The following is a 17,734-nucleotide window of genomic DNA, read 5'->3' as shown; positions in this document are numbered from 1 at the left end:
AGCAAGGTCAGAGAGGGTGGGATGGACAGGAGAGGAAAAAGCTTTCCCCTGCCCTCTTATGTTCATTCTCTGGGTGCCGGTGACTTAACTGACAAGATACAGATTGACAACAGAAAAAGTTTATTCGTATGGGAACTTACAAAGGAAGTAGCTCCATTACTGGTTCAAGTTAGAGCCTTACATACCTAATTTAGTAGGGAAAAGGGAGGAGGGAGAAAGGCCCCTATGAGAGGAACAGATGGGTTTCTTTAAGAAATGCAAAGGGGTTTCTGGAAGAATAAACAGGAGATAAGAAAGTTTGACGGGATTATTCATGCAGGTGCAAGTGGTCTTCCCGTCTTCATCACCATCACGGCCATAAAACCCTCCTGGAGAGGGGATTTGTAGGTTTATTCTTGGTGGATAAAGCCACCCTGAAGAAGGAATTTATGGTAGCCTCATTTCCCAGAAGTGTCTAGTTTTAGTCAGACAGGGGAGTCTCTGAGAAGGCTGCTTTCTGCACCTTTCAGATAGAGAAATCACCAGTTGATCCCAGATGTCTGCAGCTTGAACTAGTCTGCATACCAGGTCTGAGGTTCTGAGTGGATCCCCACAGATGCTAACCCCAGGTAGCCTTTGCTAGGAAGACGCATTTTCCATTTTAACGGAGAGAAGAGAGCATTTACAGGGAGATACATAGATAGCTTTGTGACTTGGTGGCAGGAAGAGGAGAGTTTCTCTCTGAAGTCGGTGGCTAAGAGAAGCAGGATTGATTGTAGGAGGTTTGAGGAGAGACAACATGTGCATTAACAGTCTGGGGAAAGCAGACTTAGTACATTAACATGGTGTCAAGGGCAGTCGGACGTCCTAGTTGTCAAATCTTCGCAGAAGACTACTGCTTTGGTGCAGGTTCTGAGTGGCTGATGGAATTCAGTTGGTCAGGGTTTGGAGAGAGAGGGATACTTTGAAAGGGAGCTCCTGTAATCTAAGAAGGCACTCCACTAAGCCCCTTGGCAATGTGCCAGAAGCAGGTGGAATTTACAAATCGATGAGAGCAGCAAAGGTGAAAAACCCTAATGTCGTGACCAGAGCCCTGGTGGAGAGCTTGGGAAACCCTTGGGTGATCATTTCTTCCCATCACTGACGTATTGTCCATAGCCCTTCTCAGCCCAGACCCTGAAAGAAGAGTGGTGGTTCAGTAGTCTGTCCTCTTATGGAATTTTGCAGATGAGAAAATGGGAGTCTCAAGATCAAATAACTTGCTTATGTACTCACAGCTAATTGGGCCAGAACTGAAATGAATAACCAGGCCTAACTTTCTATGTTACTTATAAATTTGCCATCATAGAGTCTTTAAATACCAATGATTTGAACAGTTTTAAATGACAGAACAGGTACTTTTCTGTTAGTTTTTGGAAGATCTGTGGGAGAGAGCTTAACTCTCCAGTTAATGGATTTGTAAGAGTGTGGATTTCTAAGACTTCAGTCTTAAATTATTCAAAATGTTTGGTTTTTTAAGTAAAAAATATTTTAGAACTGGGGGGAAAATATGCTTTTCAGATCTCCAGAGAAATCGACATTTTTTTGCACGGCACATTTTCACAAGGCATGTTGTTTTGATGAGTCATTCATTTACATTCTCCTGCTGATTCTTTTGCAGATTCCAAACGGAAATGCATCAGAACTTATTTTTAACACGGTGCATGTAAAAGATGCAGGCTTTTATGTCTGTCGGGTTAATAATAATTTCACCTTTGAATTCAGCCAGTGGTCACAGCTGGATGTTTGTGATATCACTGAAGTAACAGGAAGCTTCCAGGGTAAGTGGTAAATTAAGTTGAATATTGGAGTGGGAATTGCCTTATTTTGTTTTGAATGTTTACTTGAATTTCACAGTATCACAAATGGAACCGGAAGCTCACGTACGTACTTACCACCAGTAGAAGATCACCATTTGTTCCAACTTCATCCCATGTGCTATGATCCCTTCTCTGCGGACATCTACACATGCAGATGCCGTAGGCCAGACCTGCTGCTGGCCTCTGGGAACATCCCTCGTGTTTCTTTCTATGCTGTATGTCTTTTTCCCAACTGTTGTATCACTCTGGCAAAACCGTGTTGTGGAATAAAACCTCTAAAGTTGCCTTTGACATGAAAGGACAGGTAGTGTATCATTCCCTGCAATAAAGCATTTCATCATACTGGTTTTCTCCTCCCTCTCATCCATCTTTTTGGGCCAGTAACTACTACTGATTTAAAAAATATACCTGTTCTAAAGAGTAGCTATCAGATGTTATTTTCTGTATTCACACTCACAGTCGAGACCTATATTCTTTGTCATTTTGGCAGACAGAAGAATAGGTGGGAAACAAACTTTCTGTTATCTCTCTATCTCCATTTTTCTTTCTCAGTTTAGCTCTTCTACACCTAAATAAATAATCTCTAAAATAGTCGCTTTTAGGCGCACCTGGGTGGCTCAGTGGGTTAAAGCCTTTGCCTTCGGCTCAGGTCATGATCTCAGGGTCCTGGGATCGAGCCCCTCATTGGGCTCTCTGTCAGCGGGAGCCTGCTTCCCCCTCTCTCTCTGCCTACTTGTGATCTCTATCTCTCTCTCTCTGTGTCAAATAAATAAATAAAATCTTTTTTTAAAAAATAGTCATTTTTAAACAAGGGAATTATTTATATCTTTCTAGAATATTTCTGTGTGTGTAATGAACATTAATATGTTTATAAATTACATCCTGTTCATTTAGCAAAGACTGGTTACCTGCACTATGTGAGACCTTGAGTTTCGTGATAGAGACTTAATATTGTGTTAACACTGACAAGTCCTACTTCTTCGAGAACCTTAGAGCAACACATGAGTCTTCAGTAAATAACACTTTCTGGGAACGTGTGGGTGGCTCAGTCAGTTAAGCATTGGACCCTTGATTTCGGCTCAGGTCGTGATCTCAGGGTCGTGAGACTGAGCCCTGTGTTGGGCTCCGTACTGAGCATGGAGTCTGTTTAAGATTCTCTCTCCCCTTTTCCTCCCCCATCCCCCATGGATGCACACACACACATGCTCTCGCTCACTCGCTCACTCTCTCTTTAAAATAAATAAATCTTTTTAAAAAATCGTAATAATGCTTTCTGGTGTCTGCCTCAGGAAGAAATGCTAGTGGTCATCCATCCATATTTATTCCATGCAAATAGCAAAACTCCTTCTTTTAATGTGTGAAATCAAACAGCAGAATGTAGAACTTTCCGTGTTGAATGTGAACCTCACTCACGATGTTAATAAGTTGTTTGCCCCCACCAACAAGAATCTGTGGCCAAACACGTGTGGAAGCCATCTGAACTATTTTGTTCTTTTAAATACACCCAAAACAGGGTGCCTGGGTGGCTCAGTTGGCTTAGCCACTGCTTTCAGCTCAGGTCATGATCCCAAAATCCCGGGATCGAGTCCCGCATCGGGCTCCCAGCTCCACAGGGAGTCTGCTTCTCCCTCTGATCTTCGCCCCTCTCATGCTCTCTCTCATTCTGTCTCTCTCTGAAATAAATAAATAAAATCTTAAAAAAAAAAATTTTTAAATACACCAAAGCCCACTAACACTTAAAGCTCTGAGAAGCCTTAAAAAAACAAAAGGAGAAAACTCTGAGAAGTCATGCAATAAAAAAATCTGTTTAACTTTGTTTAACCCAGAATTTTCTAAACGTACTTGTCAGCAGCATCCTTTTATCCACAGAACATCTAATATTTTTAAAAGTGTCACACTTTTATGAAACATAGTTTTAGGAGGTACTGTTAAGGATAATAAAAAATATTAGCTTGAAAACACATTTTTGGGTTTTTTTGTTTGTTTTAGTTAAAGGAGGGAAATTTTTCTTACTAACCTAGAGATTTTATTTATGTTCATTGATAGTTGTTTTTTTTTTTTTTAATTTAAGGAAGTGTGGATGGTGTCTCTGAATCCAGGTTGCAAATCTGCGTTGAACCAAGGTCCCAAAAGCTGATGCTGGGCAGCACGTTGGTCTTACAGTGTGTTGCTGTTGGAAGCCCCATTCCTCACTATCAGTGGTTCAAAAATGACTCTCCATTAATACATGAGACCAAAAAGCTATACATGGTAAGAAGTTGGTTATTTGGGTATTTTTTGTGTTGCTATATAAAATAAGTAGTATAATTGAAAATTAAGACAAACATTAAATTTCATATTTGTTGGGGTATTTTAATGTTTACCTTATTTTCAGTTCTAGTCTCTTGTTATTCAATATTAACTCATTCTTATGTTTACAAAAGTTCTGGAATAAAACACTAGCTCATATGTAAGGGCTTATAGTAAAATGTCAGATGGGGCACCTGGCTGGCTCAGTCCGTGGAGTGTACAGCTCTTCATTATGAGGTTATGAGTTTAAGCCCTGTGCTGGATGTAGAGATGACTCCAAAATAAAATCCTTAAAATGTCCAGTAGTACTACACCTACCTCACCATTTTTAGAATCCTTGTATTGTTTGCCTGCTAATGTTTAATAAATGAAAATAATCTAAGAATGTCTAAAGTCCACTAAAAGGTTCTAGGTTTTTTTCCTAATTTAAAATAAGTTTCTCTCCAAGCCAGTTAAATTGAAAGCAAATGTATGTGTGTGTGTGTTCTGATATTGAAAACAGGTACCTTATGTGGATCTGGAACATCAGGGAACCTACTGGTGTCATGTATATAATGATCGAGACAGTCAAGATAGCAAGAAGGTAGAAATCATCATAGGTAAGCCATCTTACTCAGTGTTCTGTCAAGTGGATATAAGTTATATAAAATGAAACATTAAAGCAGTGGAAATTCTGCTTTTTATCTCATTCTATTTAGTGTCATGTTAAATAGCCAGTTATCTTGTTTATGTAGAAATTTGAGAGAATACATACTGAACTCACAATCATAAAACATTTGTGGCAAAAAAAGTTTTCTTTAAAACTTTAGTTACAAAAAACTTGATTTAAGTGGGAAAAGATTCTTATTAAAATGCTTTTAAAAACCAAGCATCACAGACATAGAAAGGAAAGAATGATGATTAACTAACAGTCCCATTATAAAGTTTATAATGTGGGAGTTTGCTCTGTTTAAGCCTCATGCATTTATAGTTAGGTTGTCAGCAGTAGGAAGGTTGATGTGTATGTTGGTTTGCCAGCATATTTCTATGACATTCGTTTCTTTGTTTACCTGATGGCTGCCGTTCCTAAGATCATGAATTACAGTATGTTCACATTTGTTTTCTCTGGAACAAGGAAGAACAGATGAGGCAGTGGAGTGCACTGAAGGTAGTGTAATCCTTTGGTTTGAAACCACATATCCTGCATGCTGGTTCCCTGGGGATTGGTGGTGTGCTCTAGCCTGCTGTGTGCAGTGATGGAAAAAATACTAGCTATAAGAAAGAAGTTTTACTGAGTCTCAGGATTTGTAAATTGCCGGGGATGCTGTTAAACTAACACATTAATAAAGCATCTAATTTTCCATTGATTTTCTGTTGCAAATAAGAATAACATTTCTGTACATCTTATGAATAGAGAAATTTTACAATTTATTCTTAATGTTAATTTTTATCTTTATAAAATTAGTTTTATAAAATGGAAAGCTGTACTATCATGGATAATCATTTAAGATTTTAGCCATCCTTTCAGCCGCGATTATATGCTGTTCAAATGCGAATGTGGCTTCTTTGAGAGTTTCAGGACAGGCAATTTCTTGTTAAACACGTGTTTTATCAAGTACCTAATATTACTATTTCAGCATAAAATTGGTAAGATCCATTTTTCGAAACTACAAGTCTATAGGTTAATCTACCATATCATCTTTACAATAATATATATAAAGAACTGGAAAATCTGTTTCAACATAAGCTTTTAAATTTGTTTTAATTACTCACATAAGTTTTAATGAGTAAATTTCAATACTTAAGTTACCTTCCCTTAATACATCACATTGTTTTACAGAATTTGATTTGTAGATAGCAAAGTATTTTTTCAATTTCTGCTTCTTTAAAATATTACATAATCTTGGGGTCTACTTGGGTAAAGTAAAAAAAAAGTTAAATCTTTTGTTTCCTGGGTTTTCCTGTCTTTTGTATCTGTATGGTGTCACATGGAAATACTGTCATTACTGTTTTTGTCCTAATGCATACTTTTGAACAGGAATTCTCTAGCGTAAAGGGGATTCCAATCCTGTTGTCTATAGAGGCCTTACACGAGGGAAGCTATGTGAAGAAATCCTAACAAGCTCCTCTAACTTCTCTGACTTCGTTTTTGCCTAATTGCATGATTTTTAAACTTTCCAAAGTTGGGTATCTCTAAGAACAAATACAAACTAGCACTGCCCTTTGGCTTCAGGGCGATGCATGGAAATTACTGCCTTGCTGTGCTGTTTCTTGTGCTGTCTGATTTTCTCTGTAGTTTTTACAGTAGCAAACACACTGTCAAATTCTAATTTTCACATCAACCTTTCAGCCCGCTTAGAGATGAAGATCCAACTCTGAAACTATTTCAAAAATTTCAAATGGGAGAATTAGATCCAACTTCTCTTTCTAAAAAAGTGTAAAATTTGAGATGTTTTATAATTAATGGATTGATGCATACCATTTACAGTGTCCTATATCATGTCTTTTTTTTTTTTAACCTGCAGAACATATTACTTATTTCACTTTATGTATTTTGTTAAAGATATTTGGTCAGGACAAAATGAGGGGATTAAATAAGTGAAGCTCAGGAGTTGTTTTTTTTTAGGGCAGTGAAACTATTCTGTATGATCATTATAATGGTGAATACATGTATGCAAGTCATTTAGTAGGAGGTCAGGGGAGGGGGGATTCCCAGAATGGAATGCAGAATGTGACCAAAGAATCTAAATGCGTTACAAATGTATGCAGCAGCGTCAGTGAAGAAGGGAAGAAAGAACAAGGTGCTGACCTAAGTAACTAGAAATGAATGCAGTCTATGAGACAAGAGGCCAGAGAAGTTGTGCGGAGCCCTGTACAATTTGCTGATGCTCTTCCGTTGACTTTACATGGCAGATAAGAATAAGTTCCTCTGTGACATCTTAGCAACAGCATAATATTTCTAATTTATTGTTAGTGTTAATTTGCATCTTAAGATTTGTAAAGGAAAAAGAGATGGCTATAGTGTCATGGGTATTTGCTTAGATGATTTTATCTGTCCTTTAGCCGGAGAGTACGGGTTAATGATTCTGAAACCACTGTACCTCCAAACACACATTCCATCAGTCTGAGCATGAGAAAGCATCAACTAATCCAAAGTGAGATACTTTCCACAAAATCCCTACCAGTAACCTTCACAGCTGCCAAGGCCATCAGAAACAGGGAAAGCCTCAAATGGTCACAACAAAGAGCCCGAGGAGACATAAGAAAATGTAATGTGTTCTGCATGGGGTCCCAGAGGAAAAAAGGACATTAATGGTTCATTAGTTGTGATAAATATACCTTACGCTTACTAAACAGAAGATGTTAAAGTAGGGAGGCTGGGTATGGGTGTATACAGGAACTCTTCTTTACTGTCTTCACATTAATTCTATACATCTCCAACAATTTTAAAACTAAAAGTTTATTTAAAAAGAAAAAAATCATAGATTTTTCTTAGAGATTGTTTCTTAGTTTCACGAAGTTTACCATTGAGGCAACAGACCTATTCTTTCCTAAAAGGCCAGAATATCTAAAACTTTGAAGAAACAATGAATGAGTCCATTCAGCTTTTTGTCACTTAATGGAAGTAGTGATAGCTCAGAAGTCCTGCACCAAATCCACAGTAGCATCCTTTCATGCTTAGTAGTGGCATGGCTTCTCCATGAAGGCATTTGACAAGTTCTAAACTAATGAAATATTATAACCTGATTTAATAGCTCGAAACCTACTTTTCTGATTAGTCTTACTATTTGTGCTAAATTGGCTGTTCAGTTATTTAAAACTAATCTATTTTCTCTTACTTCATTTTAGATGAATTAAATAATCTTGGACATCCTGGTGAGTAGGACAACCAACACATTAGCTTGACTACAATAACTAGATATTCTTTTGCTATAATAATATTTGTAAATTTTTTCTTTATTAAAATAATACAATTTACGGTTGAATTTAGTACTTACATGAGGGATAATTTCATGCGAGTGAAAATATTAAAAATATTCTAGATTATAAGACTACAGAAAAATAAATATACTGCAGCTACTGAAAATATCAATGTGTATTTTTATCATTGTGTATGATCTATGCCATAAAAAGGCAGTTAATGGAGTGCCTTTATCTGAAGTATAAGGGGTGTGAGTGAGCATCGTTGGTGCCGTGCAGAGAAATAGGTGGCCATGGACCACTAAGAGACAGACAACAGGGGCGCCAGGGTGACTCAGTCAGTTAAGCATCTGCCTTCGGCTCAAGTTGTGATCCTGGGGTCCTGGGATCGAGCCCCACTTCAGGCCCCTTGCTCAGCAGGGAGCCTGCTTCTTTCTCTTCCTGACACCTACCCCCCACTCATGCTATCGCTATCTGCCTCTCTCTCTCAAATAAATAAAATCTTTAAAAAAGAAAAAAAGACTCACTATAGAAATATTCATCATGTTGGCCAGTTTTAATCCGATTTTGAGCAGGTGAAGCTAAAGGGAAAGGCTCAGCTGTGATGAAAGGCATAGTAATACTGAGGACCTTGTAAAGACAGGGACATCAGCATGGGCCCGAGATCCTGAAAGGCAGTGATGGAACCTGGGAAGATACTCTGAAACTAACCCTTCCCCGAGCAATGAAGAAGGCAGTTACATCATTTATTACTTAAAGTGATCCTTCGTATTCCCAATAAGTTATTTCTCTTTATTTTAGCACCATAACTGGTCTGCTTAGTTTCATGCCCATATTTTACTAATAAACATCTGTTACCGTCAGTGATGATCAGTCTGTGTCTATTACACAGATGCTAATGAGACAACCTAGAAGGCCTCTGTTACCCGTGTGCTGTCCTGTGGCAGAGCCTCATGGGGACATGTGCTTCGGACATCCAGACCCATGCAGTGATGTAGCTAGCTGTTTCTCTTTGTCTAGTTAGAATTCTCCTTTCCTAAGTTGTTCTCTTATTTCTTGCTATACAGCAAACATTGTGAAAACTATCAGGAAAACTTCTGCAGGAAACCACCACTAAGCTTCTAAGATTTTCCTGGCCCCACTTTCATTATATCCTTATACAATAGGAATCAAGAGATGCCCCCAACACTAAGTCTTTGAAAAAAAGAATTTTTTTAAATGAACTTTTAATAGACTACAACAGTTAAATATATTATTAAAAATGCAAAAAGAGCTACCCTGTCTATAATAGAAGACACACTACTGCCTCAATCCCATCTTTTCCTGCATCTTTTGCTGCATGGTCCTCAGGATGGGAGGTTTTTCATTTTATGTATGTAGTTGGCAAAGAACATGGACTGTGGAGTGAGACTAGCTCCAACACTTCAAGCAAATGACTCAATCCCTCTGTGCCTCAGAGTCCCTGTCTATATAGTGGAGGAAGTGTGTACCTTATAGACAAGGTGAGGCTTACGTAAGTCCATTATATTCGAAGTGCATAGAATAGTACCAGGTAAGCCTTTAGCAACTGCTAAGCATTCCTGCCACTGCTTAATACCACCACCCACCATTTCCAGACTGAGTTCTCCCTAGCATATTAAGGATTAGCTGTGATCATTAATTACTGAAAACATTCCCCTCTCCTGATTCTACTCTGTCCATCCAGGTATGTTTATCAAGAATCTGAAAATACTAAAATTATTAGTTAGCTGTTAGGAAACCACATTCTGTCTTTTGATGCTGCTGATGTTATTGTTCATTGTTTTCATGTGTCTTTAACCGGCAGATATTTGTATCATGGACAGTAACACCTTATCTTTTTATATTTTTATGTTTTTGTAGACAATAAGGAGCAAACAGCTGATCAGCCTTTGGGTGAGTAGAGCTTTGAAATGCTTGGTCAAGGGCTGCCTTGGGTGGCTTATTCATCAGTTAAGTGTATGACTCTTGATTTTAGCTGAGGGCTCAATCTCAGGGTCAAGAGTTCAAACCCCATGCCCCATTGGGCCCCACGCCTACTTAACCAATAAACTAATTAAATGCTTGGTCAAAATAGGGGCGCCTGGGTGGCTCATTCAGTTGGCCGTCCAACTCCCGGTTTCAGCTTAGGTTGTGACTCACAGAGTCTGCTTGAGATTCTCGCCCTCCTTTCCTTCTGCCCCCCCACCCGACTTGCAAGCTTTCTCCCTCTCTCTCTCAAGATTTTATTTATTTATTTATTTATTTAACAGAGAGATAGAGAGAGAGCACAAGTAGACAGAGCAGCTAGCAGAGGGAGAGGGAAAAGCAGGCTTTCTGCTGAGCAGGGAGACCGATGCAGGGCTTGATGCCAGGACCCTGGGATCATGACCCGAGCTGAAGACAGCTGCTCAACAACTGAGCCTCCCAGGCGCCCACCCTCCAAAATGAATAAATAAAAACTTTTTTAAAGTAAGTAAATAGGAGCTGTTGGGTGACTCAGTCAAGTCACTAAGCATCTGCCGTTGGCTCAAGTCATGATCCCAGGGTCCTGGGATTGAGCCCCACATCAGGGTCCCTGCTCAGCGGAAAGCCTGCTTCTCCCTCTCCTATTTATCTTGCTTGTGTTCTCTCTCTTTCTGTCTCTCTCTGTCGAATAAATAAAATCCTTTTAAAAAATAAATGAATAAAGAAAATAAAATACTTAGTCAAAATGCGGCATTATAATGCTTTTATGATGGTCATGAAGAGATTCAAGACATTTTAATTTGACTTTATAAATATTTAAATGACAGTGAGACCAAATGTTTTATTTTGGATATTTGTAAAAGAAGTTGTAAACAGGGAGCTGAAAAAGATGATGAATTCAGCTTCTGGGACCTAGTCAACTTCTGTGGAATGATTTTGTTTTGGCAGCATGCATACAACTAGGTAAACAGGAAACTTACATGTTACACAGAAGCGGTTCATGCTCTCTCTTAGTGAGGTTAGAGGTGGGAGAAGCCACAGAGGTTGCAATGCTAGCAGCTTTATAAAAAGTAGAGGGTCACCTGGCTGGCTCATCAGTGGAGCTTGTGACTCTTGATCTCGGGGTTATGAGTTCAAGCCCCACCTTGTGTTTAGAGATTACTTAAAAGATCTGAAAGAAAACGATGACTAGAAGGACCTTCCAGACAGGAAGCATGACATCGCAGGCACAGCATTGTAGAGAGTAAGCCAGTGTGCTGTCTTGTGGGAACTGCAAGTCACACACAATCGTGGAGCACAAAGAGAAAGTGGGAGAGAAGATGGAGGACGCCAGCCCTTGAGGAGCCCGTTTCTCATGCAAGCCACTAGAAGGAAACTTGTGGATAGAGGCCTGTGATTTGTCTCTGAAAGGCCAGTCTTGTATGGACGGAGAAAGTAAACTGGAGGGAGATGATGTTTTGGTTAGGAGAAAAATTCAGAGACTGCTGCAGTAGTCTAGGTAAGAAATCATGGGAATCCAAACTAGGATAGTACCAATGCGAACGCAGAAGACAGAGCCGACGCAGAAGACAGAGCCGACGCAGAAGACAGAGCCGACGCAGAAGACAGAGCCGACGCAGAAGACAGAGCCGACGCAGAAGACGAGCCGACGCAGAAGACAGAGCCGACGCAGAAGACGAGCCGACGCAGAAGACAGAGCCGACGCAGAAGACAGAGCCGACGCAGAAGACAGAGCCGACGCAGAAGACGAGCCGACGCAGAAGACAGAGCCGACGCAGAAGACAGAGCCGACGCAGAAGACAGAGCCGACGCAGAAGACGAGCCGACGCAGAAGACAGAGCCGACGCAGAAGACAGAGCCGACGCAGAAGACAGAGCCGACGCAGAAGACAGAGCCGACGCAGAAGACCTTTAGGCGATGGAATCAGTAAGCTGTTCTCATTACCTTGCTATAGGGCATAAAAAGTAGAGAGGAATCACCAGGCCTGCTCAGATTGCTGGTTGGCCCACTAGGTGGACAACAAGAGCTCACCGAGTTCGAGAATACAGAATGGAAAGCAAGATTCAGAGGCTAGATGACTATCCGTTTAGGACCTAACCTGCATGAGGTATTTGAGCACATCCAGGTGAAGATGTATAGTGGGCAGTTGTGGACATGGATCTGGAGCTTGAAGGGGGCGGCCAGGGCTAGGGCTAGCGGTAGAGTTATGAGCCTCCTCAGCACAGAGATGGAAATTCAAACCAAGCGGTGGCATACATGAGATTACCACAGGCCACAGAGAAGCGGGCACAAACTGGGTAACCTTTATGTGTGTGGGGGTGGTGGGGTAGGAAGGGCAGTCCATATAGTATTTTTTAGCAGAATCAGTCATCACTAACCAGGTGTTATATCAAAATTTAGATTGCTAGGTTCTTTTGAAAAGTGGTAGCTTTTGAGGGGTAGCTGTGCTAAATAGTGGTTACCCCCTTAAAAGGGGCTTGTACTCCTCCGTCTTCCCGTTCGTTGTACAACCTTAGGCCTACTTCACCCTCCCTCCCCTTCCCCATCCTCCCCTCCTTACCTGCGTGGTCTTGCCATGTACTTAAATTTTTTTCTTTACATGGTGTCTGGGCCTCAAAAGTGGGAGTCGTCCAGATTTCCTAAGGTTTAGACGAACTGGCAGGTGTCACACTAAACTGTCTTGTTCAGAGAAAATCAGTCACAGGGCAGCCCAGATTCAGGGTGGGAGCTGGGGTGCAGGTCTGTACCCTTGAGAGCAAGGAAGGATAGCATGGCTCCTTGGAGATCGCTGCCTTCTACCACCTCTGGAGAGGTAGGCTTGGACTTGACTTTGTAGGATGTAGAGATTAAAAAGATTTTGTGCAGACCAACAAGGACTGTATATTCCATCAGATTTGATGCTAATACTCAATTTTTGATAGTCAACAGGTTATTTTACTTAACAAATACCTAAATAGCACTTAATCTGCACCAGGTTCCTTTCCAGGTAGTTAAGAATATTCTTTATTTTGGATGAGAGAGGATGAGTAACACACATAATTACAGGTGGAATTAATACTGTAGCATTATATCGGTTTTTGCAGAATACATTGCATTAAGCTTTGGAAGATGCCTAGGATCATGTATTTAAAATATCTTTCTGAAGTGGTTTTATTATTCTGTTGCTTAATCAACTGGCATTTTTGTTTCCTTTTTCCAATAAATGGTTTGTGTTCAAGAAGTTGTGGGTGGCTCTTACAGTAAGTGTTTTTTTTTTCTTCAGAAGATTTCTTCCATCTATTTTATCACTTGCAAGCCATCACGAATTGCTTATGTAGTTGCTATTTTGAAATTGTCTTTGATTCCTTGCCCTTATCTCCCCCACTTCGCATTTTACCGCTTCTTTCTCTGTGGTATCTCTAAAGTCTGGCTTTTCCTTTTCCTCTCTACAACCAATTCCTGGAATGGGTCTATGTCGTCTCTTATGTTGACCACTCTGGTCTGCATCTCTATTCCAAATGCACCACAGTTGGCCTGTCGTTCAGGAACTGTTCACAAGCAGATTGGACAAGGTAAGATTGCTTACCCATCATCTTTATTACCATTACACTCAAGAAAATGCTCTTAAGACATTTTAGGAATTGGCTGTTAACTGTCATTGGGGAAAATTTTTTTAAAGAGCACTGGCCACTGCTGCTACACATATTTTGAGCCACATGGTTCTTGAATTGTTGAACCCTGGCCTTCTGTAAACTGTACCGACTGTTCTTTCTAAACAGATGACTAAATCCATGAATAAAGAATTGACATTAGCAAAAACATGCATAGTTTGAAAACTGGTCTTTTCCCCTAGATGTCAGTGATTTTTTTTCTGTTGTATTTCTTATAATTGGTTTTTGCCAGTAAAACTTAGTCTAGGACAGATATTAGAATTAAATTATAATATTCCATCAAAAAAACCCTCTCTGATTTACAAACACTTTACTGCCTGCATAACTTTGGGAACCCCATGATTTGTGTGAGGCAGAGACACACATTCTCTTACTTTCCTCAGTCTGAGGTACATTAAGCCGAATCTGTCACTTTATGGACAGGCCTACATTCTGATCCTACTGAGAATTTTTTTTTCTGTGGATTAGTCAACTAAGTTTGCCATGTGGTGGGTACTTTGGTCTAAGAGCACAGATCTAGTTTATTTAAGAAGAAATTTTTTTAAAAAGGCAATGTTGGGCGCCTGGGTGGCTCAGTGGGTTAAGCCACTGCCTTCGGCTCAGGTCATGATCTCAGGGTCCTGGGATCGAGTCCCACATCGGGCGCTCTGCTCAGCAGGGAACCTGCTTCCTCCTATCTCTCTCTCTGCCTGCCTCTATGCCTACTTGTGATCTTTGTCAAATAAATAAATAAAATCTTTAAAAAGGCAATGTTAAGTTTCATACTGCCTCCTCTTGAATTCTATCCTGAGTGTCCTCAACTTTTCCAATGATTTTTAGAACTGAAGGCAGTTCAGTAGAAGCTTTATGTCTGAATCTTTGTGTTTAAAATAGTCTTGATAATTGACCTTTTCTTTTAGAGAAAAGATGATCATTCATGTGGGCCTTAAAGTGACTTTTACAGAATTAGAAATGTTCAAGTATCATTTCATTTTTTTTTCTAAAATATGTTTACTCTGGACGCCTGGGTGGCTCAGTTGGTTAAGCAGCTGCCCTCAGCTCGGGTCATGATCCCAGCGTCCTGTGATCGAGTCCCACATCGGGCTCCTTGCTCGGCGGGGAGCCTGCTTCTCCCTCTGCCTCTGCCTGCCGTTCTGTCTGCCTGTGCTCGCTCTCTCTCCCTCTCTCTCTCTGACAAATAAATAAATTTTAAAAAAATAATAAATTAAATAAAATATGTTTACTCATTAGAATAAGCAACTTGCAAGAAGCCTCTAAGACTGAATGTAGAATAAAGATACCACGACAAGAAAGGATTGAGGCTTTTCACAGAGCGGGTGTTCTTTCACTCTGAGAGCCCCATTTTAGAGTTGGCACAGGTTTTTCTCCAGACCTGGCTTAACACTAGACTTAAGTCTTCTGTGGAAAGAAATTTCACCAAAGAGTTTTCATCAGTTTAATGATTTAAAACATCTGAAATTCGATTCCATATTGCAGACATCAAGTCAGCAACAGGATTATTTATGCCTGTTTCAGTCATGAGAGCAGTCTGCATGATAATTTATAAAACAACTACTGAGCAGCATTAAGTGACAGAGGTTGGTCACCCAGCCCTGGTCGGCGGTTCCTCAGCCGGTTTGGTGATGGCCTGTCAGCTGCTCCCCTGCAGCCTTCTGCTTGGTTCACACCAGAACCTGTGCTGCCTGTCTCCGCTGTGGCCCTCCACTGTTCCTCCCGGCGTGGCTCGGTCTCCAATCTCTATACACTAACCCCAGACTAGCAAAGCTGTGGTTGTGGGAACCTGCCCTCTACCACGCTCTATATGTGGTAAAGCTAGCTGGCACTTTCTAAGGCATCGGTTTGGGTCTGTTTGGCCCTAAGAAACAGAAATGCCTTGTATGAGGGTACGTCTTTGAGCAACATCTCTGCACTAAGGTCAGAAAATAAACTATTAAGATATTCATACAAAAGGTCTTCACATATCCCTAAGATCAGGGGATTTTTTTTTTTTTTTTTTTTTTGAAGAAGCTGAAAGGAGATAGCACATCAACTGACAAAGTACAGATAGAGTTCTTGTTAAGTCCCTGCTTTTCTCTCCTCTTTGGTTTTCCCCTTGCTTGCTCTGACGAGAATTTGTCCTGTTCCTCTTTTTGGTAATTCTTTTGGTTTTAACATCTTCCACGGTCAGTAAAACAGAACCTAATTTGATGGGAACCCAGTTACTAACATTGCTTGTTTAAATTTGCTCTAAAAGTCTAGTTGAATATCCTTTTCTTTTGTTGTAACTCAATAAAAGTATAAATTTAATATTTGTTACCATTAGGGTTCACATGAGTCGTAAATATCCTTTGCCTGGTTCTCGAAAGCATTGATAAGTTTCAGTTGTTTGATTTATCAACCTGTGTTCTTCAGTATACTACAGGAAGTGGTCTATATATAGTATATATACTATATACTATATAAAGTGGTCTGCTAAATAAAGTGATAGTTCTAGGATGAAATTAAGAATGAGATCTTATTTGTAAAGCATTTGTTTTATTATATTTATACCATTTCCATAGGTTTTATTTTAATCTTTATATCCTCCTCTAAATACCCCCTCTTCTTTTTTTTTTTTTTTTTAAACAGCAAAGGACAAGGTTGCTCTCTTGATAGGAAATATGAATTACTGGGAGCACCCCAAGCTTAAAGCACCATTGGTGGATGTATATGAATTGACCAACTTGTTAAGACAACTAGATTTCAAAGTTGTTTCACTGTTGGATCTCACTGAGTATGAGATGCGAAATGCTGTGGATGAATTTTTACTACTTTTAGACAAAGGAGTATATGGTAAGATATTTATGATCTTGGTTTTTATAATTATCCACTCGTTACTGTACAAGTTAGGTTAAGAGACAAAAATCAGAGAAAGGTATAGTAAACACATCCAGCTGAAGTGTGTGAATGAATTGTTTGTGAATTAATTTTACAACTGAAATTGTGAAAATGATGGATTTAATCTTCATTCTGAAATTCCATGTGAACAATTAGCTCAGTGTCCTAACTTTCATATCACTTATTTTATCAAAACAATATTGTTCTTACTAGAATTTTTTTCTGTCTTAATTGATTTTGTGTTTTATTGATAAGAACTGAAGTACAGTGAAGCTCAATGACCAAATAGCACGTCATATACGCGTATGTGTATCGTCCTGCTGTGGGGGGGGGGGGTACAGAGGGAAGCAAGTGTACATTCTGTATGTTTTAGTCTTCTATTGCCTAGTATTTTCTAGTCCTTTAGCAGGAACTAGAATTTAGCAAGAATATATTGGTGAATGAAGCATATGAAAGCAATTTGTGAACGAAAGCTCTATACAAACATAGAGGTGGGCCCCCACAGAAATTCTAATGGTTAATTTGTAAACATTTTACTCATTCTCTCATTTAAATGTGAAGAACACCACAAATACGGTACAGATTTTTTAGAGACAGAATATGCTGTCAGTAGTAAGCGATTTCTTTGGTAAGTTACTTCTTGTAATGGGTAGAAGCACACATGGAAGGCCAGCCGGCGAGGTTCTCGGAGCGGTTATCCCCCAGGCTCTGTGTGCGGTGATACTGTGCTGTCACATGTGACTGCCAACCAGGTGGCATCCCCGGGCCTGTTGTTAGGCATGCTGGTATTGAAATATCAATTTAGCTTCTGTGTCTTTCAAATTATTTTACTTCAACAATTTTTAAGTTTATTTATTTTTTTTTTAAAGATTTTATTTGTTTACTTGAGAGAGAGAGCATGAGAGAGAAGAAGGTCAGAGGGAGAAGCAGACTCCCCGCATAGCTGGGAGCCCGATGTGGGGCTCTATCCCAGGATTCCAGGATCACGACCTGAGCTGAAGGCAGTAGTTCAACCCACTGAGCAACCCAGGCACCCCAATAATTTCTAAGTTTAACCCTTCATTTATAGTTAGACTGATATGATGAAGTGGGCTTGGTGGAATTGCTAATGGGTCTCAAAGGAGAATTTTTAATGGAAGAAAAAACTTTTCTTTCCCCAAGATTCAGCAAGTCATTATATATGGGATGGGGAGAATCTTAAAATCTTATTTAAATGAGTTTCCTCTTAAATAAAAT

The 17,734-nt window shown here is 39.7% G+C and overlaps 1 protein-coding gene across 2 annotated transcripts in view; it reads left to right on the top strand.

The window, feature by feature from the left end:
• The window catches only part of MALT1 (MALT1 paracaspase), a 61,538-nt gene that overhangs the window by 24,480 nt on the left and 19,324 nt on the right, over positions 1 to 17,734 (top strand). The window contains exons 4-10 of one of the 2 annotated variants that reach the window (XM_082699473.1): positions 1,640 to 1,799; positions 3,910 to 4,088; positions 4,630 to 4,726; positions 5,242 to 5,274; positions 7,956 to 7,982; positions 9,909 to 9,941; positions 16,250 to 16,453. In XM_082699473.1, coding sequence (XP_082555599.1) covers positions 1,640 to 1,799; positions 3,910 to 4,088; positions 4,630 to 4,726; positions 5,242 to 5,274; positions 7,956 to 7,982; positions 9,909 to 9,941; positions 16,250 to 16,453 — 733 coding nt within the window. The remainder of the gene's footprint in view (positions 1 to 1,639; positions 1,800 to 3,909; positions 4,089 to 4,629; positions 4,727 to 5,241; positions 5,275 to 7,955; positions 7,983 to 9,908; positions 9,942 to 16,249; positions 16,454 to 17,734) is intronic. The other variant, XM_082699474.1, reaches the window with a different exon arrangement.

Source organism: Mustela nivalis (genome assembly GCF_964662115.1).
Source record: "Mustela nivalis genome assembly, chromosome: 14".
Taxonomy (NCBI): Eukaryota; Metazoa; Chordata; class Mammalia; order Carnivora; family Mustelidae; genus Mustela; species Mustela nivalis.
The sequence above is the reverse complement of the archived record's forward strand: the minus strand, read 5'-3'. Positions and strand labels throughout refer to the sequence as shown.